The 27461-nt window shown below is 38.6% G+C and overlaps 1 protein-coding gene across 2 annotated transcripts; it reads left to right on the plus strand.

Annotated features, from left to right (window-relative positions):
* Window positions 1-5737: 5737 nt before the first annotated feature.
* On the plus strand, window positions 5738-25810 carry mkrn1 (makorin, ring finger protein, 1). 2 transcript variants are annotated; one of them, XM_066669613.1, is made up of 8 exons: window positions 5738-5875; window positions 6876-7004; window positions 14209-14426; window positions 20190-20407; window positions 21995-22209; window positions 22358-22468; window positions 23269-23431; window positions 24408-25810. In XM_066669613.1, the coding sequence occupies exons 1-8, from the start codon at window positions 5802-5804 to the stop codon at window positions 24609-24611; spliced, it is 1332 nt and encodes a 443-aa protein (XP_066525710.1). In that variant the 5' UTR covers window positions 5738-5801; the 3' UTR covers window positions 24612-25810. The 2 variants fall into 2 exon arrangements, with proteins under 2 accessions (XP_066525710.1, XP_066525709.1); XM_066669612.1 differs by having other exon boundaries at window positions 20187-20407; window positions 24408-25809.
* The last annotated feature ends 1651 nt before the right edge of the window (window positions 25811-27461 follow it).

The following is a 27461-nucleotide window of genomic DNA, read 5'->3' on the forward strand; positions in this document are numbered from 1 at the left end:
TAAAATAATTCCAACAAAACAGAATTGCTACAATTCATATGTGGATACTGTGACCCTTGGTTCTTATCACTACCGCTGTGAATCACTTTGTACCTCCCCTTTCCAAATTAAACTATTCTTTATTTAAATTTCATCCAATAAAATATTCAAACTTGTACTTTTTCCAGTGGGCTGAAATTCCACTTAACAATGACTTTCTTACCATGTTTGAGTTGAAATGACCATGTTGTTGACTATGGTCATAATGTCCTGAGCCAGTGCCTCCAAAGTTACCACAGTTCATTCTTTCCAAGGTCTGTCTGCTACTTTCAGAATCGCTGAGGATGTGCTTGAGTGGATCAGAAAAACGCTGTATCTGTCTTCCTCTTAGCAATGCAAAGCCGCGGCCACGTGCCGTAGACATCCCAGTATTGCCACCTTTCTTAACTCGAATGACCCACTCAAAGCTGGCATTCACTTCTATTAAGAGCAAAATAATAACACAGCTTGGTTTCATGCTTGGTTTTCTTGGTCGCTCAGTTCTTGCTCAGTAAATGCTAACACTCTAAGATAATGTCTGAAGTGGCTACATGCTAACTCCGCCAAAGTTTTTATCTGTTCTTGGCTTAAGCCTAGAAGAATACATCTTCCATATAGTGAAAACAAAACAGACAATTGAATTTTAATGTTTATTAGTAACCATGAAAAAAGTAAAGAAACATGGAATGTGGAAAGGTTTCAAGGTGTAGGGCAGACTGTATTCAGGACTCTACATCTGGATTAGAGAACAAATTTAGAACTGTTTACCATGTGTCCCTTTATTTGCTGTGGAATCCAGGCATATCGCTTTTTGATGTGTATGGGATGTGTATTTGGTAACCAGGCATGGGGCTTTGTTCTTTAATCCTTTGTCTATACAAATAAGGTGGATTGCTGATGGAGAATACTGAGTGACAGACATGAAAGATCGGTATCTGGGATCAGCAAGCTCTGTATCAGAGAAGTAACATGACACAACCTCATACAATCTCATCACCAGGAAAATAGAGCCTTGGTTTTTATTGTTATTTTTCTTTGTTATTGGTTAGCTAGTGATACTTTCTCAGCTGATGCCAACGAATGAACTTGTTTGGGTTGATTTCCACCAGAGCACATTGACCCTGAGGCCTCGTTATCCATCTTTAGGTGACATTACCATTTAGTAGAATAAGAAAATATATATTATTTTACTATCATATCAGTCATGTAGAGTCAAAACATATTCTTTAAATTATTGTTGTTTCTTCTGGAATTAAGAGTATAAATATAATTTTGTTCCTTTTTGCTCAAATAAGAGCTTCTAGTCTGAGAAGGCTTTAAAGTAGCTATTGGGACATATATATGACTATTTGATTGCATTCTTCTACAAAAGAATAAGTAAGGTTAGGTATTAATGTTGTATGATTTCTTGAAAATCACAAACACTACATGAAATTTTAACCCCACATCTAAATGTACTGGAAGGTTCGGGTCCACTGCTGCAAAGCCTGGTGCTGGTTTTCACTTTAAGCTAATGCACCGATAACAGCTGATTCACTGATAACTGATGTTTGGTGGCTGGGGGGTGGAGTCCAGTGTAAAGAAAGTCTAGTTTCAGTTGCTTACTGGACGTAAGCAAAGGCTAGAGACAGACATGAGCAATTTAGATTTTATTATAAAAAGTTCAAAGCAAAAACGAAAAATAAGCCGAGACCAAGCCCGAGAAATACTAAGAAGTCCAGGAGGACTAAGTCCAGAGAAGAACCAGGGGTGCACATGTTTTTGTGGTGAAAATCATAGGTGGTACTTGGTGGTTTTGGTTTGATAATGGGTGGTACTTGTTTGAGAACCACTGGTGTAGACCAATAAGCCCCCAAACACAAAGATGAGGGGTACTAAAATATATTAAAGCTCTGATTGAAATGTTTGCCATACTGAGTTTTTGTCAAAAAATGCTTAAAAAAAGATCTGAATTTATAAATAATGGTGTCATTATGCTTGCTTATGTGTTTTTTTTTTTTTTTGTTTTTGTTTTTTTTTTTACCACAGGCAGAACTATAGCTCCAGGAATTCTTTTAATATGATTGATATGTCTAGCTTGGCTTAACACATCATTTTCCATACAGTGATTAAATGGGATATTAGCCTTATGTCATAAGACAAGAATTGGCTTAATTCCACTGTATCAAAGTCCTTATTGGAAAGTCTGTCTGCTCTGTGGCCTACTTGGAATAGTCCCAGGCTGTTGTTTCCAGTTGTACATGGCCAGACTCCTATCTATTGGAGTAGGTAGAGACCTATAATACATAAACATCTCAGAAACATTTTGTAAGTTGTTGGTAAAATATGGCAAAAATCACCTCAAAGGTTAGTAGAAACTGGCTCATATTTTTCAGCAAGTTCTGCCTCCACAACAGCTTTTTTCCAACTTGAGGCTCTGCTAGAGAGATGATTGTATTGTTGATCTGGATTGTTTTTAAATAGCTGTACTTATGTATCAGCATTCACTCTTTATAGAGCAGGACTAAACTATTCCTGAAATTACATAGTGGACTTTCTGCAGTGCTGAGACTGGAGTAGCAACAACAGCCACCATTTCAGGTCAGTGAAGCATCACGATGATTTTGAAGTTGTATTTTTATTCATTCATTCATTCATTATCTATTACCGCTTATCCAGTTCAGGGTCGCGGTGGGTCCAGAGCCTACCTGGAATCATTGGGCACAAGACGGGAATACACCCTAGAGGGGGCACCAGTCCTTCACAGGGCAACACAGACACACACACATACATTCACTCACACACTCACACCTATGGACACTTTTGAGTCGCCAATCCACCTACCAACGTGTGTATGTGGGAGGAAACCGGAGCACCCGGAGGAAACCCACGCGGACACGGAGAGAACACACCAACTCCTCACAGACAGTCACCTGGAGTGGGAATCAAACCCACAACCTCCAGGCCCCTGGAGCTGTGAGACTGCGACACCTACCTGCTGCGCCACCGTGCCACCCTATTATATTCCATGCCCAATTTATTAAATAAAAAAGTGTAATTAATACAAACAGTGATGGAACACAGTGGTAAGCGTTGTCTCAAATTCTAGTAAACACATTTAAAAAAGACATAATGTTCAAAACATTGCACAATTTACATATTCATTCATTTCCTCCAACAGCTTCTTTCTGTTCAGGGTTGTTGTGGGTCAGGAGCCTATCTGGAATCTCTGGACACTCTCTGGTCAAAGTGCCAGTCCATCACAGTGCACCACACAGTCACACATTCACATATAGACAATTTTGCACGAGCAAACCACTAACCAGTAAGCGTTTTTGGACTGTGAAATCTGAGCACCGTGAATAAACTCATGCAGACACAGGGAGAAAACGTTAAAATGCTCAAACACAGTGACCTGAGGTTGGGATTGAACCTCCAGATTGACCCCAGAACCCTGAAACTGTTTGACATGTAGCATCACCCTCCCTTGCAGAAATGTTTTTTTATCATTTTAAACCATCATTTTAAGATAAGACTTTTTTTTATTATTAAAAATGATTCACAGCCGGTTGCCTTGCCATTTTTATAGAAAGAATTAGGTTGCCCTCTCTTTGTATTTATTACTTCTCCTGCATGTGTGCATCTGACCAACAGAGCCCTTAAATCCCCCTCATAAACCCACATTAATATAAAAATAGCACAAGCTGTATAAAAATAAAGTGCCGAATAGTCCTCAAGCCTTCTTTGCTTTGCACCTCATAAGCAAACAATGAAGAAATGAATAAACTCAGCTGTTTAACTTTGAAGCAGGGATTATTTTAGACTAATTGGTTCTGTAGCTCTCTTTTAATAAGAGCCATGGGGAGACAGTGAGCTGCTGTTGCCACGGGGACACACAGGTAATATTTGAACAGGTGTGTGATGACATATTGAAGAACAGTGTGTGGATGTCACTTACATCCACAAAACACAGCAACTGAGCAGATGTGGTGGAAAACTTTGGTTAGAAACACAGCCTGCTGTTATGATCCTATAGAATGACACAAATGTCTGCTTGTACTTTTAATGTCTTATAAACATTAGAGGATTTTTTTCTGTATTTGCATCCCTATTGGTTTTTCAACCAAATTAATATGACAGATAATAATAACGTCTGTCTTGTCAGTGTCAGTGAGGTAATAAGCATGCTTCTTCCAACACTGATAAATGGTGATATTGTGCTTTTGTAAACCCAGTTTTAGCATTGAAAAATAGACGATTGCAATTTAATAAGTATGTGCAAACCTCTCACAGGGGTGATCACTGCTGATGTATGACATTAATTATGCAAGCTATTTTATTGTCCAGTGTTTTTTATTAAAACAAAAAAAACGATAAAATAAAAGAAATAAATAATGGTGTGTTCTCCCTGTGTCCGCGTGGGTTTCCTCCGGGTGCTCCGGTTTCCTCCCATTTTCCAAAAACACAGGTTGATAGGTGGATTGGTGACTCAAAAGTGTCCTTAGATGTGAAAGTGTGAGTGAATGTGTGTGTCACCCCTCCGGGGTGTATTCCTGCCTTGCACCCAGTGATTCAAGGTAGGCTCCGGATCCACGTTGACCCTGAACTGGATAAGCGTTTACAGACAGTGAGTGAACAAATGAATGAATGAATGAATTAATTTAAACAATAAATAAATAAGATAATACCTTAAACCATTATTTGGGCAGATGTGACATATTTTAATTGTAATTTCTATGCTTAGTTTCATTAAGTATCTTGTTATATGGCATGATATATGAGATACAGACATTTGCTATGGCATCTACTGAAAGAGTATTATTTGTCCTCTTGCAAAAATTGCTGCCCTGCTTTGTGCTTTTTAGTAGTCACTACTAAATGCTTATAACATATCTACATTTTAATGAACTTAACTTAAACAGTTTGGGACACTGTACTGCTAGCACCATGAACAAAAGGAAACATTTACAATGTATGGGATAGCAGGATGTACTCCATGTGTCTGTGTGGGTTTCGTCTGGGTTCTCTGGTTTCCTCCTACTGTCATATTGGTAGGTAGATTAGCTACCTACCAAGTGTCCATAGGTGTGAGTGAATGTGTCACCCTGTGAAGGACTGGAGCCCCCTCCGTGGTGTGATACCCCCTTGCAGCCTGTGATTCTGGGTAGGCCCCCAACCCACCGCAAACCTGAACTGGATAAGAGGCTACTGACAATGAATTAATGGACTGGAAGGCCAGCTATGGATCTTAAGAAAGATTTAATGTATATATTTATTATTATTTTGTCTGCAATTGTACTTGATTACTCTCAAGGCCATTCTAGTTATATCTACATATACTTATCTCCTACCCCACAAAGAGACAGTAATGGCCTTTAATGAACCAAATTGTCTTCCCCATTTAAGAGGAGATACCATTGTTGGACCTTTTATTATGGTAAATTTGCCACTGTGTCCACTTAATGTTCATAATGATATTCCTTACAGCAGCCTGCTAATGTGTGAACTGTCTTTTAACAGTCAGTATTTGCTTTAAAATAACGTGTCTGCTGTAGCGGTGGTCAGAAACGTTTAGTTTCACTAACAGAGAGTGTTCAGTCAAAACATAAAACGAGACGTTCTGTACTGTACTGCTGATGCCCGGATGAAGTACTGGAAGAGGAGATGGTGAAGCGCGCGCGTGCGTGTGTGCTGAAACCAGTGGTCTGTCTCCCTCTGGTGGTCGGTTCCTGGCTATTGTTTGTGAATCCGCTCCGGAGCGGCTCGCCGGAACATCCGGCTGCTGGCCTTCAACATAAACAGCAATGGCGGAGGCAGCGGCGGCTCCGGCAGCGGCTCCGACAGCAGCTGGAGGCTGGACCAAACACGTTACCTGCAGGTTAGTTTAAACTCGAATAACACTGTTGCCGTCCTCACCACCAAACTGTCTTCTCTTTTACACGGACATGTCGTGTTGTTGCTGTAAATAGACACCGAAAACACCGTCTTTTGTCGGCGGAGAGAGCGCGAGAGCGCAGTGGTGTTTGTTATTGTTGTTATTGGTGGTGGTGGTGTAACCCATGGAGAGACAGTTGACTTTCTCGTTGTCAGCTTCGTGTTCTGATTTTTCGTTCCACCTTAAATGGCTAAAACGTTGCAGCGGTATCACTACCATTCTTGCGCTCGTGGATTCTGTAACGTTAACTACTGGATAGTTTAGGACGCGACGTAAAATCCGAGTAATAAACATAACGTAGCCTCGTTTTCGCGCAGCAGCAGAACATGATGAGTTCAGAAAAAGATTTCTGCACCTTACAGTGGAACACGAGATCATTTGGGTGAAAAGACAATTTCAGTCGCATATTCGAGCTTCAAGAAAGCGACAATAAGTCAATAATACGAGTTTATCACACACAAAGACCAAGTTTAAGCCCTAGCTCAGTAAAGCCTCGTTATTTGTAACGTTAGCTGTTGCACCACAGATTCTCAACGGGAACAATAGCCGCAACCATGTTTGACTGCTGGCAGTAACGTCTGTTGACTAGAATCATCTTGTTCATTTGTCAGCTACGTTACTATCATTAATTTATTCCTCCACGAACAATAGCACTGACTGTGTACAGACAATGGCCGTCACTCTGCCCAGTGACTTTCTGGAGTGTAATAATTCCAGCAGCATTAGCTCAAACAGAAGGAAAACACGTTTTGCTCAAGATGATAAGAGCCTAAACAAACCTGTGTATATTTAGAAGCATACCTGCCTCAAGTCTGGATTCTGAGGTTTGCTCATTCTCTCCCACTAGACCCAGTAGGTTGTCAGCATGAATGTACACTGGGGCTTTAAACCTCATCTCAGCGGCTTGTCCTCGTCACAAGCTTTCCTGTATTTTTTTTTAAAGGTATTTCATGCATGGTCTTTGTAAAGAGGGAGACAACTGTCGATACTCTCATGACCGTAGCAGCAGTAAGCCAGCCATGATCTGCAAGTTCTTTCAGAAAGGTTGCTGTGCGTTTGGAGACCGCTGCAGGTAAGATTTTTAACATCCTTTTGTTTGTGAAAGTAATTGGCGCGTTGAATAAATACCAAGCTACAATTTTGATACGTTAACAGCTTATTGGTTGATATACATTCACATAGTAATTTATATATTTACCTCATACCTCAAAATGGCTTCTATTATGTAAAAAAAACCCCACTGGATTTCCTCCTCTTTACACGTGGTCTGTTTTGTAATAGTTTGTGGACACTGAACTAAAACTGCTTAGAGAACACATCATTTTAATACATTTTTTGTAAAAAATGAAGAATTGAAGATGGCTCTGATGTCTGCAGGAGGTATGAATAGGCATCAGATTCACATGTGTATGAGCTGGACTGGATAGGGTGTGTAATAAGGTTTCTGCGAATTGTTGCTCCATTGTTTATGATATGAGACATATATATATATATATATATATATATATATATATATATATATATATATATATATATATATATATATATAGCGTCAAAATGTTTGTGGAAGTTTAGTGTCCATGTCTGTTGCTAGAGACTGGTTGAAGTTGCTAAGTTGCTGGTAAACTGCTTTTTTCACTGTGGTCAATGCTGATACAAGGCTTTGCTGTAAGTCACAGTTCTGTTTTGCACGTTGGCGGACAAACCATTTTGTTTCCGCTTTAAAAAAAACGTGCCTAGATAATATTACGCTGTATCTTGGCGTACATGGTCCAGCTGTACTTTGAGTACTGCTAAGATGGTGGATAGCTTTTCTATTTTTACTAAACTCTGTGTCAAAAAGTTGCTGATGCAGTCTGTAGTGCTAAAGCAATCACTGTGAAGTTGATAGCTGTAGAAGCTCTGAAGCAGTCGGAGAATTAGCCTGCAAGCCAGACAGCAGCAGCAGTGTTTACCTCGTATCTGTCTGCGGTCAAGTGCATCCCCATAGTAACTGCAGCAAGCAGCTTTGCAGCAAGGGAATGCCTTTGTGTGCCGTGGCCCTCTCTATGACAGCATCGCATAATGTCAGCCCACTCGAGCGCTCCATCTCTTCTCTGTCTCTCTCTACCTCCCCCCACTCCCTCTCACTGAGCAGAGGTTGTGTTTTGGATTTGTTTATGTGTTGTCTGAAGATGTCTGCATGCGTCTGACGGGGCTTTGTTGTCAGGGTAGGTGGGCATTCCTCTGCTCTGTTGCAGTGCCCCATATGGAGTCTGTCCTCATTATATTATCTTGGTGGGAGGGAGTCTTCCAGCTTGCATTAAAGGGGGGCATAGAAACAGCGGCCATGTAGGCTATGCCTGACTTCATTATGGATGAATTCTGCCTTTTATATTGTCTTTTGTCTCTTTTTCTTTCACTCTTTCTGTGCCACCCCCCTTTTAAAACCCCAGAGGCCAGACAGAGCATACTGCAGTCTGCATTGAAATTACATAACCCTATGTGTTAACATGTTCTCTCCTACACTGCCCCCCCTCAACCCACCTCCTCCACCCGTCCCCTCACTACTGCTGTTGCTGGGTTCACCCAGTTCATGCCGCCATTCTGCAGTAGCTGCCTCCACTGGTCATTTGTTTTGTTCCTCCCCCTCAACCAGTTCCACCACCTACACCACCAATACATACACTAGCAGACACAAACAATGATGGAGTTTCACTTGAAGTTCAAGGGAAATGTTTTTGGTAGGAAGTGGAAGGAACAAATTCAGCTGTCATTTATATATAAATAATGCAGCTTGCATTATTTTGCTTCTGTTTCTGTTATCTCTATTTACTGCCTGTTTTGTGTGCAAAGATGTTGTTTATTGCAGGTTGCATGACAAAGCTACTTTCTACACGTTCTGCTTTGTTTTTATGCATGGAGATCTCATAGTCATAAGTTTTTGCTGGCAGTTGCTTAAAATAGCGTACGTCTAAACTTTTAGAATATTTAATAAAGGAGTTTTGGGCAGCGTTGTCTTGCTGGCTAGGAGGTATGCAGATTTCAGTGAAATAATAGAAGCCAACCGACCAAATTAACTTCATAATATGAATCCAGTCAAGCTGGTTAAAACAGATGATCATGATTAATTGCATGTTGTAGTGTAGTTAATCACAATGAATCGTAAGTGGGTTGTTTTTGATTGTGACCAAATTTCTCTTCATTACTGAGCCTGGCTATATATATATATATATTTAACAATTAATCTAATTAATAATTTATTTTTCTTTGTAGCATGTTGAAATACTGATGGACACAAGTTCCAGCCACTGACTTTTCATTTGTATGTTGTTACACTACAAATTCAGATTACTTGAGATATACTGAGATATATTCTCCATTCTTAACTATTTTTTTAGTAAGCTATTTAATTCTCAACTCAACTTTATTTATAGAGCACTTTAACAAACACCAACAGCTAAAACAAAGTGCTGTACAAAAGATGTTAATAAAACAAACTAAAACAAAATAAAATAACCAATAAGGAAAAATAAATAACTTAAATAAAAACAACACTAATAAAACTAATAAAACAAAAAAAAACAAATAAATAAATAGTTAAAATATTTATCTTCCCCTTTTTTTTTGACATGGCCTCTGTATCAGTTTTGGCCAGTTGGTGCGTCATTCCTATATTTTATAAATGCTTATGTGTCCTCATACCTTGGTTTATCCATACTTAAAACAACCTGTAAGTGACATTTGAAAGCATGATAAATTCAAAAGGCAGGCTCCGTTTGTCTGTAGTCTCTGGAATAGCTATAGCTCTGTGCAAGAGTTTCTCTATTACTCTGTTAATGCTGTCTTGAAGTCAGGATGAACAGTGGATCTCCCTCTGTTTAAATCGTTCACATCCTGAATTCTTCCTTGACTGTTGTAATGAATAGCCTGGCTCGAGGAAGTCGAGTAAAGTATAATCCAAAGTAGTTCTACAAAAACCGGTGGGAGATACAACAGAATCCATTCCATATGGTTAATAACATGTTCAGCAACCTGTTAAAATCAGCTTTAAACATAGACAAGCTTCTGACAAAAATGATTTTAAATGCAATGGTGTTCGACGTCCTGCATGAGCTAAACCAAAGAACCAGGCAATAAATGTACCTTAAACTTTATAAATGAGATGTTGCTATAATTCTATTTAAAGTTGATTTTGTGATCTAGAGCGAATTTAGAATTAGAGAAATGCTTTCTTTCTAGAAAGTTGTTAACAATGAATGGGGGAAATGTAGAAGGGAGTTCTCCATTTGCTGAAGTCTGTTCACTGTACTGTGTGTAGCGTGGGAATTCAAATATTTTTGTCATTTGTTTCAATCCCATTCTCTGCCTTATCATTTAGCAGTGCCTATCATCCAACTGTTGTTTTTGAATTGTGTTCAGGGTCTTGCCATGACCATCAAAAGAGCACAGTGTTCCTCTTTGAGCTTGGCTTCCCCCCCCCCTCTCAATGTCTACTGTAACTGGTACCTAATTTAGGATTTTTTTTACCTGCCATGATAATGTAATAATAGGTTGTGTTGGATAATTGCTAAAATGTTTAATAACAGTGGGTTTGGGTCAAACTTTTTAATGAATGTCCTGTAGATATAAACAAAGCAAACTGAAGTGGTTTGAATTTAAGGACATTTAGACTCAGGTTTTGTTGTTGTTGTTGTTATTATTATTATATATTTTTTTCTAAGAGTGGTGATGAGAACCAGACACCAGTGTTTATGCCTTTTCATACCATACGCTTTACCCACGGCTCACAGTTCTAGAGGTAGGCCTATGTGAACTATTGTCATGCTCAGATTTCTTACTCTTTAAATTTTCAATGGATTGCGATTAGGTTTTTAAGATAAGATATGTATGCAGCCTGCTTTAGGTACACTTCTGTTATTGCACACATGTTCAACTTAAGATCCGAGCCATTCAGGTGTAAATAAGTGTTATCTCATAATAATCATGTCTAGGGATCGACTGATATATCGGCCGGCTGATTAATCGACCCGATTTTTGGCATTTTTTATATAATCGGCCGATATATTAGCGCAAGAGGCCGATATTAACACAATGCACACAGGCAATGCTGTGGGCAGCTCCGCCATTCTGGCTGTTAGAGCGCCCCTTGCGTCCATTTTGTCATCTTACAGGCAGACATCATTGAGCACAAGTACAGGAGTACAAGCCTCCAACCTGTAGCTGCATGCCGTCTCATCAGAGAAAGTGATATGAATTATTTTCTCTTCTTCAGCTCTCACTATTTGTTACTGGCTGCTCTTTGTAACATACACTCATTAATCTGCTATCATAAATGACTGAGTTAATAGTATAACCCAACGTTATTTAGCCTCTTATTTCGCTCATTGGTCAGCGGCGCCTATAAAAAAAAAAAATCACCCAGTGTTTTATCCGTCAGTATATCTCAAGTACTACAGGTCCAAAGTCAACAGTCAATGAACCAAATTAAAGCTTAAAGTTACTGATTTTCATTGATTTAATCATTTTATATAGAATCTCACTCGATAAATAAGTATTGTCTATAGCTAATACTATTTTCTATAGTATTTTTTATAGCTATGTTATTGGAAAAAATATTAGTGACAGTACAGATTTTCAGATTTTTCACGGTGCCTTATTTGAGTAATGTGTACATATCATACACCAATCGAACGAGCAGACTAAAATAAGATAATCCAAACTTAAGGTTTCTTCTTCATCAATGACAAAACTGCTGCTTCTTAAAGCCTGAAGAGCCCACAAGCAGCTCACACACACAGTTAGCATAGCAGCGCTTACCTTGGATAGTCCCCTTCAAAACGAAACTAAATCTGAGTCTCTCTGTCAAACTGTTCATGAGTAATCCTCATATTTGTGTCAAAATAATTAAAATATGATCCCAGTGGATCCATGTTACACCGACTCCCGTGTAGCTTAGGCTCTCAGCTTTCCAACGACATGTCATTCAAATCTGTAGACCAATCAGGGGCAGAGTTATGGCAATGTGCACACAAGGGGGAGGGACAAACACGCAGCAAAGTGCATATGTTTTCAGCACCTAACAGACCCAGACACTGCAGGAGAGACTCAAATGGTTCTGTTTGACAGCCACAAGCTCCACAAACAATAATCAAGTCAATGAACATGTTTCAAAGCTTAGATGTATTTTGCTAGTTACACTTCCCCCACTGAGGACATTTAAATGCAGCAGGGGTCAGGGGGAGGTTGCCTTGCTCTACAGCCAATCAGAGTGCAGCTCTCACATTTTAACATGTCAGTCATTTAAAGGAACACTATACTCCATGAGAAACAAGTGTAAACATCAGAAATGAACTCAGTACATCAGAATAAAACACACCATACCTAAGGGTTTTTACTTTTTGGTGAGGGGTAAATGGCCACTGGGTGAGGGACAGGAGACGCGTTTCTCATTGAAAGTTAAGAAAAACACTAAGATGTTGACATTAGGTCTAGACAAGATATATACACTGTATTTCTGCAGTAAAAGTAATCATTTTCCTTATGGAGAGCTTGGGGTCTAAAGAGACACTTGGAGAGGCCATCTGTCCACTGTCTGCTCCAGCTTCAATAACTTCAAATCAGTAGGAGGCATCAACTCCAAATTTTACCTAATGAAAGTAGACCCCTGGAGACACCATTTTAAAAAGAAAAAAGTAATGGGACTCATGAACTCTTCAGTTTATAGTCACTAACATTTTTTTTTCATAATTAAGACAGGCATCTACATTTTTTTTGTGGTTTTCATAACCTTTTGGCACCATATATATATATATATATATATATATATATATATATATATATATATATATATATGGTGCCAAAAGGTTATGAAAACCACAAAAAAAAATGTATATATATATATATATTTGAGGACCTCTAAATGGTTTCTTTTACTAGTTTTCTGCAAAAGTAAATCATGATAATGCCTCTAGTTTATTCACTGCCTGAGGAATGGGAATATCGGCTTTACATATTGGTATCAGCTATCAAAAAACCTATATCGGTCCATCACTAATCATATCATTCTGAGAGAGATAAAAGCATAGGTCCTCTATGCTTTAAATATTACTTAAACACATCACACCAGCCCCAGTTTATATGTCAATATCTGATTGTGTTCATTCTGGTTGTATTCATATGTATTTAACTGTGGATGAGAGAGTGATAAGCTGTATGCCTTTCCAATTCAGTAAAAATGAATGTCTAATGTTGAAGGGATTAATATGTTGACTAGAATGTACGTCACAGTAAAAATCACAACTGGATTAATTTGGCTTGTAGTGATTGTTTAACGTTAGATATTGTTTGATCTGTGGTTTATATGTTTGTGTAAAATGGTTACTGATATTTTACCTGATATTTGAAGTTTTGTTTTATGATCTATTTCAAAACAGTCGGGCTACAATATTTTTAAACTTGGTTTTATTTGAGAAGTAAATTTAAGGGTATTAGAAAGTGGAACAGGCAAGTAATGAGCTTAGATTACTGCTATTTTCCCCAGTTTTCAACCTGTTAAACTCATGCTGGTCCAGTGGTTATTCTGGATATCAAGACAAATGGCTGTATTTGTGTCGTGTATGGTCTGCTTCTTGTCATCCATTTTAATGAAAACTGTCTATAGGTTTTTTCAAAATGGAGCATAGCACATCAGTCTGCTCTGGCTCATTTTTATCTCTATGACTGCATTAAGCAGATCATTTAAAAAATGAAATTAAATGTGTTTACATTTTGAGCTTAAGCTTTAATGCTTTTGCATTTATTTCATGCTGGATTTTTTTTTAAACATTTATCTTATTTAATCTGTTTATTGCACATTCACTTGTCACATTTCTTCAAGGTAATTGAGTAGCTTTCGGTTATATAATGTCTTTTGAATATGAGGGTGCAAGTATCATAGTCTGGTGGAAGGCAGAAAATACACTTGAAATAAAGGCTACAGATTTGCTTCGGCTTTCTGCAACCCTTCAAACCAAGAGCGAGGCCAGCTCATCTATATAACACCAAGCTGACCCTGGTGTTCTTCATAAGCCTGCTTATGCACTAAATTGTATCTGTCTTCAGTCAGCAGAAGTCATTTTGTTTCTAACAATGAATCAGATAACTGTAGCGAGATGTTCTTCTTAATCTACAGTTCCAGTTTCTAGCTTGTGAAATGGGGGTTGCCTCAATTTTGTTCTTATAATATATTGTAAGGCACAGGAATTTTTTACGAATTTTCTAAGTCGGCTATAATTTTTCCTTACCATTTGCTATAGGTATGAACACACCAAGCCAGCCAAACAAGAGGAACTCCCTGGCTCCGTGCCTTCGGTGCCACTTCCCGCTGCCCTCCTTGCCCTTGCTGGTGCCCCTGACTCCCCGCCCAGTGAGCCAGAAGGCACGAGCGATGCCCAGGAAAATCCCCAGAGCTCCGGGGCGGTGGACTGGGTCAATGCCGCCGAGTTCGTGCCAGGCCAGCCCTACTGTGGGAGGGGTGAGTGAGGCATAGCAAAGTGTATAATCACTGACTGGCTGATTGAGTTAAGGGTGCCTTTTTTGTAGTCCTCTATAAGTAACTGCATTACTAATAGAGGACATTTCACAAAGGAGGATTTCTAAGTAAACTTGGACAACTTAAGCAAAAATTGAGTGTTCATTACTTTTATTAGCAGGCTTGATTTTTAGGTTTAAATTAGATTTTTTTTAAATGACGTTCAGAATTTTCCTGAACAAATAAAATTGTAGTGCAGAGGATGTTGGAACATTTTTCAAATACCAGCCAGTAGACTTTATTTGGTTTCTTGTAGTAAATAGGTTTTTTTTGTTAAACTCTTAATGTATTTATTTATCTTGCTAGTTTCTCTCTCTTCTCCCTTCTCACTTGTAACGTTTTTAATCAGTACATTTATTTCTCAGTGCTTGTGGTTTAAACTTGTCTTTGCATTCTCATATAAATGTGGATTCTTTGGACAAAATTGGAGAGATTAAAATTCGCAGGACCATTCTGAAATATTTGGCATCAACGTAAGATGCAGCTCAATATCAGACCAACTGGTATAACCCATGTTTTATACTTACTCAGAGCACTAAAACTGAGTGGGTTTTTTAATTTCACAGTTTGTGGGTTGGTAGGAGCTACAGATCTATAAATTAATGTACTAATGCACCCACAATTGTGTTTTTTTTTTTTGTTTTGTTTTTTCCCCCCCAGTTTTAGTTTGTTTGAATGGACCAACTCAGTCCATTCGCCAGGCCAGGCCAGTCTAACAAGAATATTTTTGCCTTGTATACGTTCTGAATTGGTGGGAAGGGGTATGAGGGGAAAAAGCAGGGTTTTGGAAGCATTAAAGGGTTGAAGATGAGAAGAGGAAAGGAGTTAAGGGGAGTGATTGTGATCACCTTAAGATAGTAAGTGGCCTGTAAGGCAATACAGGTGTGAAAGCTGAATGTGTCAAGGAGGTGGGTAGCAAAAGGGGAAGACAACACACAGGCCCTGTTCACACTTGGCATTATTATAGGTCTTGCCAAAACACATAGCTGTTTACACCTGGTGATTAAATGCATCTTCTGTGCCTGCTTATAGTTGGATTTTTCACATTATTTCAACTGAATGAGGGGCATATTATGTGCTGGCCACTTATGATAAGATCACCCAGGATGCATGTTAACAGGGCCACATTTGTAAGTCATATCACATGGACTTAGGATTTCTGATATTCTCTTGGGGGCTGAATATTTTAATTTTCATTTCAGTTTCTGAACGCAATTGTATATTTAAGCAAGAGGAAGTGATCTATTGAATATCAGCATGGCTGTGATTCAGTAAAGGAAAATAACATCTGTGTTGATAAACTTGAGTTCCAGTGTGTTTTTATACAGCAGTCCTACTAACTAAAAGTGTTAAGGGGCAACGGATTATGATTGGTTTGATTATTTAATAGTTTATTTGGATCCAATCACACTAATAGTTCCACAACTGGACTCGAACTGGACTTTACTAGGCAGCACACTAACATTGTCCTACTCTCTAGATTGCTACTTTGTGTAGCCCTATGTTACCACAGGCCAACTGCTTTCTATCATGTACATTTATCTGTGCAGCTGTTTTAAGCCTATTAAATGAAAACATGCTAGCTAATGTTACATGGCCAAAAAAGGCATTTATTTAAATGGCACAAGGGTAACACCAATATATAAGGGCGTAGAATCAGCATGGACGGAGGTGCTGTGTCCCCACCAATATCCAGCAATTAATGAATTGTCCCCACCTATAATTTGATCCCAAAAAAAACTCCAAAAAACAACAACAACAAAAAAACCCCACACCTGTCAATGTCTCATTAACCTAGAGGTGTAGAAAGGGTTAACTCACGTTCTCCACTCGAGTCCTTCCTCCCTGTAACACATATGGCCAGTGTGATTGGCTGTGCCATTCCCTGCTGTCTCGGAAATCTCTGTAGTTTGGTTGTTAGCAGTGCCAAAACTGGAAGGTTAGCTTTCCAGTCATAAGCAAATATTACTGTGCTAGCCTGAGGTGCATCTTGGGGGACAAATGAGTGTCAAAATTGAGTGATGATTGCAGCAAAAAAGGTGGACATTAGGAGCGATTTTTGCTGGGCCGACCTAGAAGAGGCATTTGTGCTTACTGACTGAGTGACACCTAATATTGAAATGTGCATGCGTGAGTAGGAACTGGTAATTCAGCTGTATTTCACAGAGAAAACTTAAGGTGGCACCACTACAGTGTCTATTAGGTCAGCCATATTTCACATTCCAGTTCGTAAACTAAATTTGGAACCGTTCGACATTGACTAAACGTTCTCTTTTCCCTGGACAAGTAAAATGCTTCTGGCAGGGATTTCTAAATCGTTAAAAATGTCAGGGATTTTGCTGCCTGCAGGCTTTCCCCGTCCCATTTCTTGCTCTACGCCCTAAACCATTCATTAAAATGTTCACTTTTTGAAAGGTGAGCAGAAGGCACAAGGGTTGAAGTGTTCAAGGGGTCAGAGTTGAGAGCTTCAGCACTCCACCATCCACCGCGGTGAGCAGCTCAGTGTTTCACTGGAGCCTTGAACAGAGATGTGTTAAACGTTGTTGAGGTAATATTTATCATAGTCTCTTCTTTAAGTTTGGAGAATGTTTCTGTGACCCAGTCTTTTGTTTTCTACTATATATTTAACAAACAAAAGTCATTTTATAACGACTCAAATACATGGACACATCTCACTGTTACTGACTTTCTGATGAGTAAGTTGCAATCTTCACAGCTTTTTGTTTAACTTTACATAAAAAAACGGGCAAAATCCCTGGATTATTAAAGCCAGAACACTAGAGTAAGGTTTTACTCAAAATAAACGATGCTGTGTATTAGTTACAGCAACGTTTTATTAGTCAGACCCTTATAGAAATGTAAGTCAGTAATAAATATCTAGTTCCAGCGATGCCCTGTTCTGGGAGAGGTAGATTCATAGATCCCCACCCATGTCAAGAGCAAATCTGTGCCAATGCCAATATAGCATCAAAATCTATGCCAAAGCTGTCTCCTATGAGTCCGGCAGAGCGTGACTGAAAACTGAACACTTTTTATGGCAAACTAATATTTGTCTTACTAAACTAATGTTACATCACAAAGAAGCGATGAAAGGGGAACATTGGTTTTCAAATGACTTTTCTGTTTACATATTGTTAATATCAGATTCACTGAACATTACACAGAATGCTGCAGTCACAATTTGGTGGACATGACAGGTTAATATTGGCCTGGTTTCCAAACCCAGCAGTAATTATGTAACTTAACAATCTGTTGCCTCGAGATTAACTCAGAAAAAGCACTTGGCAACTTCAGTTATATAATGTCCAACCTTTTAAATGCTTAACTCAGTAAAGGATAGTACATGTTTATACAGTTTAAATGAGCACAAGGTGTGGGCCAGTGATTAAGAAATAAGACAATAACTTTAATTGTAGTGCTTACAAAGCCTTCCATTTTGGATTATATTTATGTCAGCTTTAAACAAGCTGGCTCCTCAGTGTGTATAAATTCTTAACTCCAATAATTCACACCACATTCTTTGAAGCTTACTGGGGTAGCGTTCTTACAAATCTCAGCATGGAAGGGTGGAGGCTGTATTTTTACAGAAATACTCTGAAATCTGCGTTTCAGTTTCTAAAGTGCTCGTTGGACAAGGGCTCGTAAATCAGGTGCCAGTTTCAACACCAACTCTTTTGCAAAAACTGGAATGATGATGAAGCTATTTGTCATAAATGTCCTTTAGTGTATTTTGGTGTTTTTAAAACATTATATGTATATTACTTACTTGTATTAGACAGACACTCAGCCAGTTGTTTATATTTTTGGGTTAAGGTCCATGACCACATCAAAAGGGGGGGGGGGGTGAATCAAAGAGTATCATTTTATTTATTTAATCCAAATCTGCCACTAAATGTACATTAACCATGTTTTATTTAAAAAAAAAAAAAAAAAAAAAAGGAAGAACACATTTTAACGGTACATTAGTAAGTACATTAAAGCTTATATTAATATAAGCTTTAATGTACTTACTAATGTAAGTACATTACTAATGTAAGTACATATCAAATCAGTATTTATTTTTGTGCACCCTGCTGCCATTTGTACTCTTCTAAATCAGATCAGTGAAGTACTGCTGCGTCCTCCCAAACAATATTCCATGGAAACAAGCCTGCATTGTTTCTCTTCAAAGAGACATTAATATTTACAGAAGCAGCTACCCAAACTTAGTTGCCTAGCAAGCGTGTGTGTGTGCGCTAAAATGGGTAAAAAAAAATCTGAGTAGATTTCAAATAGTTTGAAACTAAGGCAAAATAGATATAAAGTTTATAAATATCTGTGTATTGTTTTTATTATTTATAACAGGGTGGTATAATTCTAGCATGCCTGCGTTCTGTGTAAGGAGTGTCACAACATCAGAAACGATTGTAACATTGGTTGTGTACTGACTTTGGCGAATATCAGAAAACTGAGTGGGTCGTCTTGTTTCAGAGTTTGTGGGTTGGTAGGCATGCTGAGTAAACAAATTCAAGTGCGCATGAACTGTAAAATTTCCATATGTCCCATTTAAATATGAATGCATTCAAAATGTAGGTTGAATATCATCAAATTTATTGACCTGCGTACTATGTGATGTTTATATCAACACATTTCTCCCAAAGCATATTTTTTTACCCTAGACTTTATGACCTAATTGTTAAGAGGTAAATGCGTTGTGATTCTTTGGCCCCTTATTGAAATGGTGTTGAACCTTTAGGAGTGCATGCCCTTGGCTTAATTCCATTGGAGAATTGTTTCATTATTGCTGGCAAAGGCCAGGGTTTTTCCTGGCTTCACAGTGACCTCATCAATGGAGAGCTAAAAAGTTCAGTGCTGCTCTCATTACCTCTGGTTGGGTGCCAGCCAAAAGCTTGAGATCTATCAGGGAAAGCAGGCCTCTGACTGATCTCTATCAGTCAGACTGCGTTTAAGTATGAAGTGTACACTCAAACCGTGTTGACGCGGGCAAAAACAAGCCCATTTAGTCACCATTCCTCTTAGAGAAATTTAATTTCTTTTTAATAGTAGAAAGAATGATTTAAAAGTTCCTGAACTTTTATATCTGAGTCGTTTAGATATACATTTATTATGTATAGGTCACTTCAGATTTTTGCCTGAAGTGATTATAAGGCTTGCATATGCACATTGGACAAAGAGAATGTTTCAGCTTGTGGAATTGGAGGTTTCTAACAGTTCTAGGCGGGTTCCTCATTTTAGCTTAAAGAGTGTATCTTCTTCATTCTGAAACACTGCTGAAGATATTTATTTCTAATGTATTGCTCCTGTTTGAAAGAAGAAAAAATGTTTTAATTTCAGTCTGTTTTAGAATGCACAAGTGAGTTATTGTTGCTGTAGCTATAAACCAATGATGGCTCACCAGCTTAGTCTGTGGGTATGCTTGAAGAACCTTGTTCACAGTTTGAGGAAAGTAACATTGGTGTTATTTTGCACATCCAGACATCCAGCTGTGTGCTAGACTGTTATGCCGCCAGTAATAAAACATCAAGTAGTCTCTGTATGAAGACTGAATGGAAAAAAAATGTATGTGGCCCGTTGTGAATTTACTGTGAATTATTGTGCAAAAATATGCGTCAAAATGAGAGGATTGTATATGTCTAATTACGGTAGACCAAAAATAAGCTTATACATCACTTCCCCTCTCTTCTCTTCTTGTGGTCCTCTCAGCAGACACTGCGTTTGTGGAAGGTCCTGGACCTCTCATTGAGGACGAGTATGAAAAAGAGCAAGCCGACAAGGAGCTGAAGAAGCAGCTTTGCCCATATGCCGCCGTTGGCGAGTGCCGCTATGGCCTCAACTGTGCATATCTCCATGGCGACGCATGTGATATGTGTGGTTTGCAGGTGCTCCATCCGTCCGACACTGCTCAACGCTCTCAGCACATCAGAGTGAGTGGGGGCTTCAGAGTGTTTAGTGTTTACAGGACATGTTTTATTCTTTCCCCATCCATTTTAAACTACTATACATTCTTGTCAAATACCTGCGTTTAAGCAGGAATGTCCCCACTGTTATTTTCCATCACTCTGTGCCAAGTTTTTCGGTGCACCACACAAAAACACATCTATGATTTGCTACCACAACTTTGCCAAACCAGTCCAGTTAAATTGATCTCTTTTAGGCTGACTTATATGGTTATGGTTTCTCTTGCTGCTCTAATGGTGTGTGCACACTGCCACTGATAAAATCACTCTCCATCGCTCACACAGATTAACCTGTCACTCAGGGATGTTTGACTGGATTGTGTACTCTTGCAAAATATTTTTTAAATACGGTCAGTGAAAACGAGATATCATCTTCCATGCCTAGTATTTATAAGAACACTAGGTAATTTCTTTACTTTAAAATTACAGTTTAAAAATCATTATGATGCTTCTTTGACCTGTACTAGGTAGGACAGAACCTCTGTTATTGAAGTGCCGGAGAAATTAGGTAAAATAGGTAACATTTGGGACAGGGTAAGAAACCACCCCCTCCTCCTTTATTTCAAGAGGGTGCTGTAAAAGTGGGACGGCATAGTGGCACAGGTGGGGGCAGGGGACCTGGAGGTTGTGGGTTCAAGTCCCGCTCCGGCTGATTGTCTGTGAGGAGTTTGGTGTGTTCTCCCCGTGTCTGTGTGGGTTTTCTTTCTGGGTCCTCCAGTTTCCCCCTAGTCCAAAAATATATGTTGGTAGGTGGATTGGCGACTTTTTTTTTTAAATGTGTCACTCTGTGAAGAACTGGCGCCCCCTTCAGGGTGTGTTCCTGTCTTGCTCTGGACTTGCATCGACCCTGATTTGGATAAGCAATTACAGACAATGAATGAATGAATAAATGAATACTGTACAGGTGAATTAAACTCTGCTAATGTAGGGAGGAGCCCAGGAGCAAAAATACCAACTAATGTCTATTGTTTCTTAAATTAAAATTCTTTAATTTAATTTTGTGTTAGAGAATGAGCTTTCCCTCTGTTTATCATACAAACAAAGTGGAACAAATCTCAGGAAACCTGCTCCACTTGGGTATTCTGCAGGCCGTGAGAACCTAGTTTCTGACTAGCAGATCATTCCTTCATGTCACAGCTCATTTGCATTAAAGTGAGTGGAGCTGAACTGTAGTGTTGTATTGCATCCTATTCTGTGTCACTCGCTTCGGTAGAAAACGAATGACCTCTGGCCACTTTGTGGCTGAGATCATATTAAAAGGTGCCAGGTAGACTGAGGTTCTTTACACCCAGCATTTACATGCATTTCCAGTGATTGGATCCTGTTTGGATTTCACATAATCATGTTAAAATCTGTTTGTAAATACACTTGATGCTTTTTATCTCTGTAACAGTGGCATAAATTGTTAAAATTGCCATAAGAAGAAAAATGTTCCATTTAAAATATACCTGCATTGGATTTGATTTACTGTATAAAGGTATCAGACTCTTCAGGTTTTTGTTGGAGGTTTTAAACACAGTGCAGTTTAATTAGAACAGCTTTTGTGAATGGCAGGCGTGCATCGAGGCCCATGAGAAGGACATGGAGATTTCATTTGCTATCCAGCGCAGTAAGGACATGATGTGTGGCGTGTGTATGGAGGTGGTGTTTGAGAAGGCCAACCCCAGCGAGCGCCGCTTCGGCATCCTCTCCAACTGCAGCCACTGCTACTGCCTCAAATGCATCCGCAAGTGGAGGAGCGCCAAGCAGTTTGAGAGCAAGATCATAAAGTAAGTACTTTGGAAAATCTTTATCTGATTAATCTTATTATGGCACGATTAATAGGCCAGTACTCTTCGTGCATCTTTTGCTTAATAAAGTATTGCTTATTTGCTGCATTCACATTTGTTCTGATGTGGCTTTCTTGTCTTTTGACAGGTCCTGCCCAGAGTGTCGCATCACGTCCAACTTCGTAATTCCAAGCGAGTACTGGGTGGAAGACAAAGAGGAAAAGCAGAATCTCATCCAGAAATACAAGGATGGCATGGGGTACAGATACACTGTTTATTGAGAGTAGCTTGACAGCCTAGTGGCATCACACAGGCACCAATTTCACATTATATTCTCAATTTCAGGATTGTTACAAATTAAATATTTGTCCACTTGATGAGAAAGCAACTTAAGAGCAACACCAGCAGTCTTTTGTCCCTGTGCTTTACCCCCACACACTTTCAAGATTCTGGCTTGGATATCAATATATTTGGAAAAAGAAAAGACGTGAAGTTTGTTTCTGGTGTCCCAAAACAGTACACCTCCATAGCATCTTTATAGCTGTTGTTTTGATTTGCAAAAAGACTATTCTGCTCTCTGTGTGTTTGTTTACTACTATAAATGCAGCGCACTGCTTCAATTTCATGGCACTGCTGTTTCACATTTTTTAAATGTGTCCCAAGGACTTTGTCATGGCATGTAGCTTTAACCAAATGATAAACAGAGATTTCAATATTTAGATAAGAGATATATAAATAAATTACACAACCTCTACAAAGACACGTATCTACACGTTTTAAAGCACAGTTGCTGTTAAACTTTTGGATGAATACAAAATGTGACACATACAAATAGAGCGGCACGGTTATTTCCTCTTTTTCAATGTTAAATTCCACAAAGGAATAAAAACTATGTGCTGCCATATGCAGAATAAAGCCATATTTTTGTTCCCTGTAAAAAATATACTATATTTACATTTAGAAAATCACATAATTTGAATATTGCCCAAATTTTTTCTAAATTTAAGTTTTAAAAACGTATTTGTTATATTACTAATTTACCATTATTCATGTCTGCAGGAGTAAACCATGCCGATATTTTGATGAGGGTCGTGGAACATGTCCATTTGGAGCCAACTGTTTCTACAAGCATGCGTTCCCTGACGGGCGCCTGGAGGAGGCCCAGCCTCAGTCCCAGACCCAGTCTCAGCGAAGGCAAACTGGCTCCAATGGGAGGAACAGGGTAAGCACTGTGTTTTCATGACTTAATATTTAATCCAACATCCCAAATGATATATCTTGCCTTGCTTCTGATCTAGTGACGGAAATGTTTTTGTTCTGCTACAAATGAAGACAAATATCCACATCAGGGTAGTTAATCTTAGAAGAAATTATCAGTGTTTACAGTGTTAACTATGGTCCAGCAGACACTAAATGGTACCCTTTGCATTACATAATAAGAGATTAATTAGTATTTAAAGGAACACTATGTAATATTTTTAGCGTTTGAGTTACAGCTTCAAAATAATTTTGATGCTCCACTGACCAGTAATAGGAAATACAATGCCTTTCTCATTGCTACTCCGGGATTAGCACTGTAGAAACTGCGCTGTGTAACTTTTGAAGTAGGGTAGGAAACCAGAACCCTCCCTCCCCTTCCCCACTGCTGTAAAAATGAATTACTCTACAGGGAGCTATACCACAGCTATAAAGTCTTCCTATTAAATAGCTGAATTTAATTTTAGAATTTGTAACAGGCCACAAACAGCACATTTACAAAAAAAAATCAAAAATATTTTATTCTAAAATAACAAACATTAAATAACATTTAAATAATACTGCCACAAGTCTTCTCTGCACTAACCATCATTTCCACCATCTTCCAAACAACTTCCACTACAGTAATCCATCTAGAAAGTGATTGTATGAAATGGAACTAAAAGTAGCCACAGCTTTCAAAATCCATGAAGATAACCTTGACTTGACATCAGCTCAGTTCTCGCTCTCAGCCTCTGTTTTCACTGCTTGAATCATCAATTTTTTCATGCCTGTGTCCAGTCTCTATAAACAGAGCAAAGCATGTGCTTACCTTGAAGGCTTAAATGTTCATTGTTCCTATCTACATTCTATTATAGCAACATTCAGCAGTGTTCCTCTGCATGCTGTTGTGAATCTGCATCTCTTAAGCAGTGAAATCTTTGTAAACAACTGTTTTGCAGAACTCGAGGCGTACACCACTCTGGGACCTGTTTGATGAGCGAGAGAGCAGCGACTCTTTGGATGACGAAGAGATGGTGACGTTCGAGCTGAGCGAGATGCTCCTCATGCTTCTGGCTGCTGGAACCGACGACGTCACCGACTCCGAAGACGAGTGGGACTTGTTTCATGAAGAGTTGGACGATTACTATGAGCTCTACCTATAGCACCCCTCAATTTAAATGCCTCTTTTCCTCTCTCCCTCACTAATGTCCCCCTACACTCATCGATTACTTTTGCCCCCCCCCCACACCCCTTTACTAGAAACTAGACTGGACTGTCTCGTGTGAATGATGGGCAGTAGCGTCTTTTTCCCCATATGTTGTGGCAGTGCCTTTCAGCAGGCCATTAAAATGATGAATTCAGTTCAAACTGAAATGAAATCCATACAAAGACCAGACAAGAGAAAAAAGGAAAAAGAAGAAAAAAAATTGTAAAAAAAAAAAATAATAATAAGAAAAAAGAAACAGGTCTGTGCGCTTGTGCTAAAACCTTTTTCTAGAAAACCTCCTCCGTTCCGTGAGTCTTGTCTGTGTCCACTTTATGTACTAAAGGAAAAAAAAAAGTTACAAAAAGACACTAAGTTATATGTTTAAAAAAATTGGAATATCGCTAATAAATCTTAATGGTTTTATTCTGAATTATAGGTTTGACTTATCATCTACCCAGGTATGGTCCCGCTTAAATGGGACTTGGAGCATACAGCAGCTTTGTAAGACTTCACTGTAACTGGTGGTGGCTGTGATGCTTTCTGGATTATTCCTCTTTTCCCATGCACTGACTTTGATAATAGGGTGGGTGGTGGAGGTGAGCTTCCTTGATGTCAAATGCACACATGCACTCTTAACGTTCATAAAGACAGTTCATGTCACTGAACATTAATCTCTCTCTCTCTCTATCTATCTCTCTCTATCTAAAATTCTCTCTATCTAATTGGCCTGGAGGTCAGTTTTTAATCTATCTGAGCCGTACAGGTTCAGCAGCACCTGTGGTATCAAATGGCAAGTCTCTCCTTAGAACTGCGTGTAGCGATACCTTTGTGAAATTGGACTCCCGAAAGCAGACTTAAATGCATACAACTACGAAGCTGAGTGTTTCATCACTTTAACTGTCTATTACTTGTAGATTTCTGTTCTGCTTCAGTATTGCATATTAAGCTCGGCTGTCAGTAGCCAATCCACAAAAAAACCCAGTTGTTATTCGGTTCTTGTCGAACTTGGTTGAATTGCATATGTTTATACTGAAATGTGCTTGTTTTCTATGGTCCAGAACCATCCAACATAACTTGAAAATTAAAGTTTATTATCAAAGTATCAGTTTATCTTGTACATTGTCCTCACAAAATAAAAAAAAAAAACATTTTCATAACAAAGTTGTGGTGTTTTTAATGATTCCAAGGTTGTCCTGGTTGTGGGGGCTTTTGGGACTACAGCATTTATTTTCATTCAAATTTATTCAGCTTCACAGGGAAGAGCTGCTGCACTGTAGAGAATTCTAAAATCAAGTGCAAGGGACTAAGTATATGCATGAGGAAAAATGACCTGTAAGGACATTAATATAAGCTTTTATTTTTTAATTTATGTATTATTTTTTCTTCTCAGAATCAAATTTACATCAATACATAAAATTAATCATTTTACATCATGAAGGGGGAGCGTAGTTCATGTGCATCTGCTCCAAAGCATTCTAGCAATGTCAGCAATTGCTGCCCCTTCAAGTAGCTGAATTCCACTGCTCCACAGCCCATTGTTTCTAGCCCTTACCCCCAGTTCACAGTAGCAGGCGACAATGCGACAAGCGTCCAGTCGTTTCTTTCGGAAGAACACGGTTTGTTGCCGTGATTCAGCGGCAAGCGACAAATGTTGATTTTCTCAACTTTATGCAAATGAGTTATGATGCATTCTAAATCATTGGCTGCAAGAAACTCTCTGAACCAATTGCAGACACAGGGTCCGAAGTTAGGCCAGCTTCTGCTCTATGGAATAGATCATGTATCTCCTTATCCATAATCACTGTAAGATTTGAGATTTTTGCTCCTGGTGCATTCTACCCTACTCTAGGAGTTACATAGAGCTAGTTTCTGCAGTGCTGAGCCCAGATTAGCAAGGACTGAAGCTTTATTCTCATTATTACAGGTTAGTGAAGCATCACAATGATGTTGGAAGCTGTAATTAACTTAACAATATTATGTGATGTTCCTTTAATAATTTTCCATAATAAGTAAACATTGGTCTCCATGACATCGGTCTTTGGATTAGGAGGTAAATGTACTGAGCATGTAACAAAACAAGCAATGACCCCACCCATTTTTTTATAGTGACATAAGTTTCTCTTATGTATTTTCCCATTTTTCCAAAAACCAAATATGTGGAGACATGATATATCTGTAGTGTCTATGTGGCGATTTGTACCCTTGCTCAATAAACAATTAATAAAATAAAATGACGCATGGGAAAGAGAGATTCAAATTTTACATATTCATACCTTATTAGTTGTTATTGCCATGCAGTTAATATCTCTTCCCCACACTATGTTTTGTTGTTGTTATTCACATTCATCATTTCTTTTGAGGGGAACAGCAGGGTTCTGTATATATTTTCCTCACAAAAGAATTTTCCATACGCCCTTTTTAATGTTTTCACAAAAGAAAAAATGGATACGGTCCATTAAAAAATCCAGTAGAAGGATAATATATTATTTTTTTCCCCCACCAACAAATTAATAAATACTAAAATACATGCCTTTAAAAACTGTCTTCAAAAGTCACCTTTTTATATAGCACATTTAATACAATTGACCAAAGTGCTGTAAAATTTAATAAAAAATTTATATTAGAAGACAAACTATGACAACAAGACAAGACATGTACATCCTAAAACCCAAAACTGCCTGAGAAAACAGGTCAGGCATGATTTAGAAATGTCTAGGGGATGGCCTTATAAACTGGTTCCATAATTTGGGGGTCCCCACTAAATGCTTCAACAGTTTTCAATCTCATGCTAAAGCAAGGTATAGTT

Source organism: Hoplias malabaricus, chromosome 4, assembly GCF_029633855.1.
Source record: "Hoplias malabaricus isolate fHopMal1 chromosome 4, fHopMal1.hap1, whole genome shotgun sequence".
Taxonomy (NCBI): domain Eukaryota; kingdom Metazoa; phylum Chordata; class Actinopteri; order Characiformes; family Erythrinidae; genus Hoplias; species Hoplias malabaricus.

Bases quoted from the DNA above. Each gene is read 5' to 3' on its own strand.
- mkrn1 (XM_066669612.1), top strand. From the start codon at position 5,802: ATGGCGGAGGCAGCGGCGGCTCCGGCAGCGGCTCCGACAGCAGCTGGA. The intron at 22,210-22,357 runs GTAAGTACTTTG...GTCTTTTGACAG, and splicing joins TTTGAGAGCAAGATCATAAA to GTCCTGCCCAGAGTGTCGCA. The intron at 23,432-24,407 runs GTAAGCACTGTG...ACTGTTTTGCAG, and splicing joins GCTCCAATGGGAGGAACAGG to AACTCGAGGCGTACACCACT.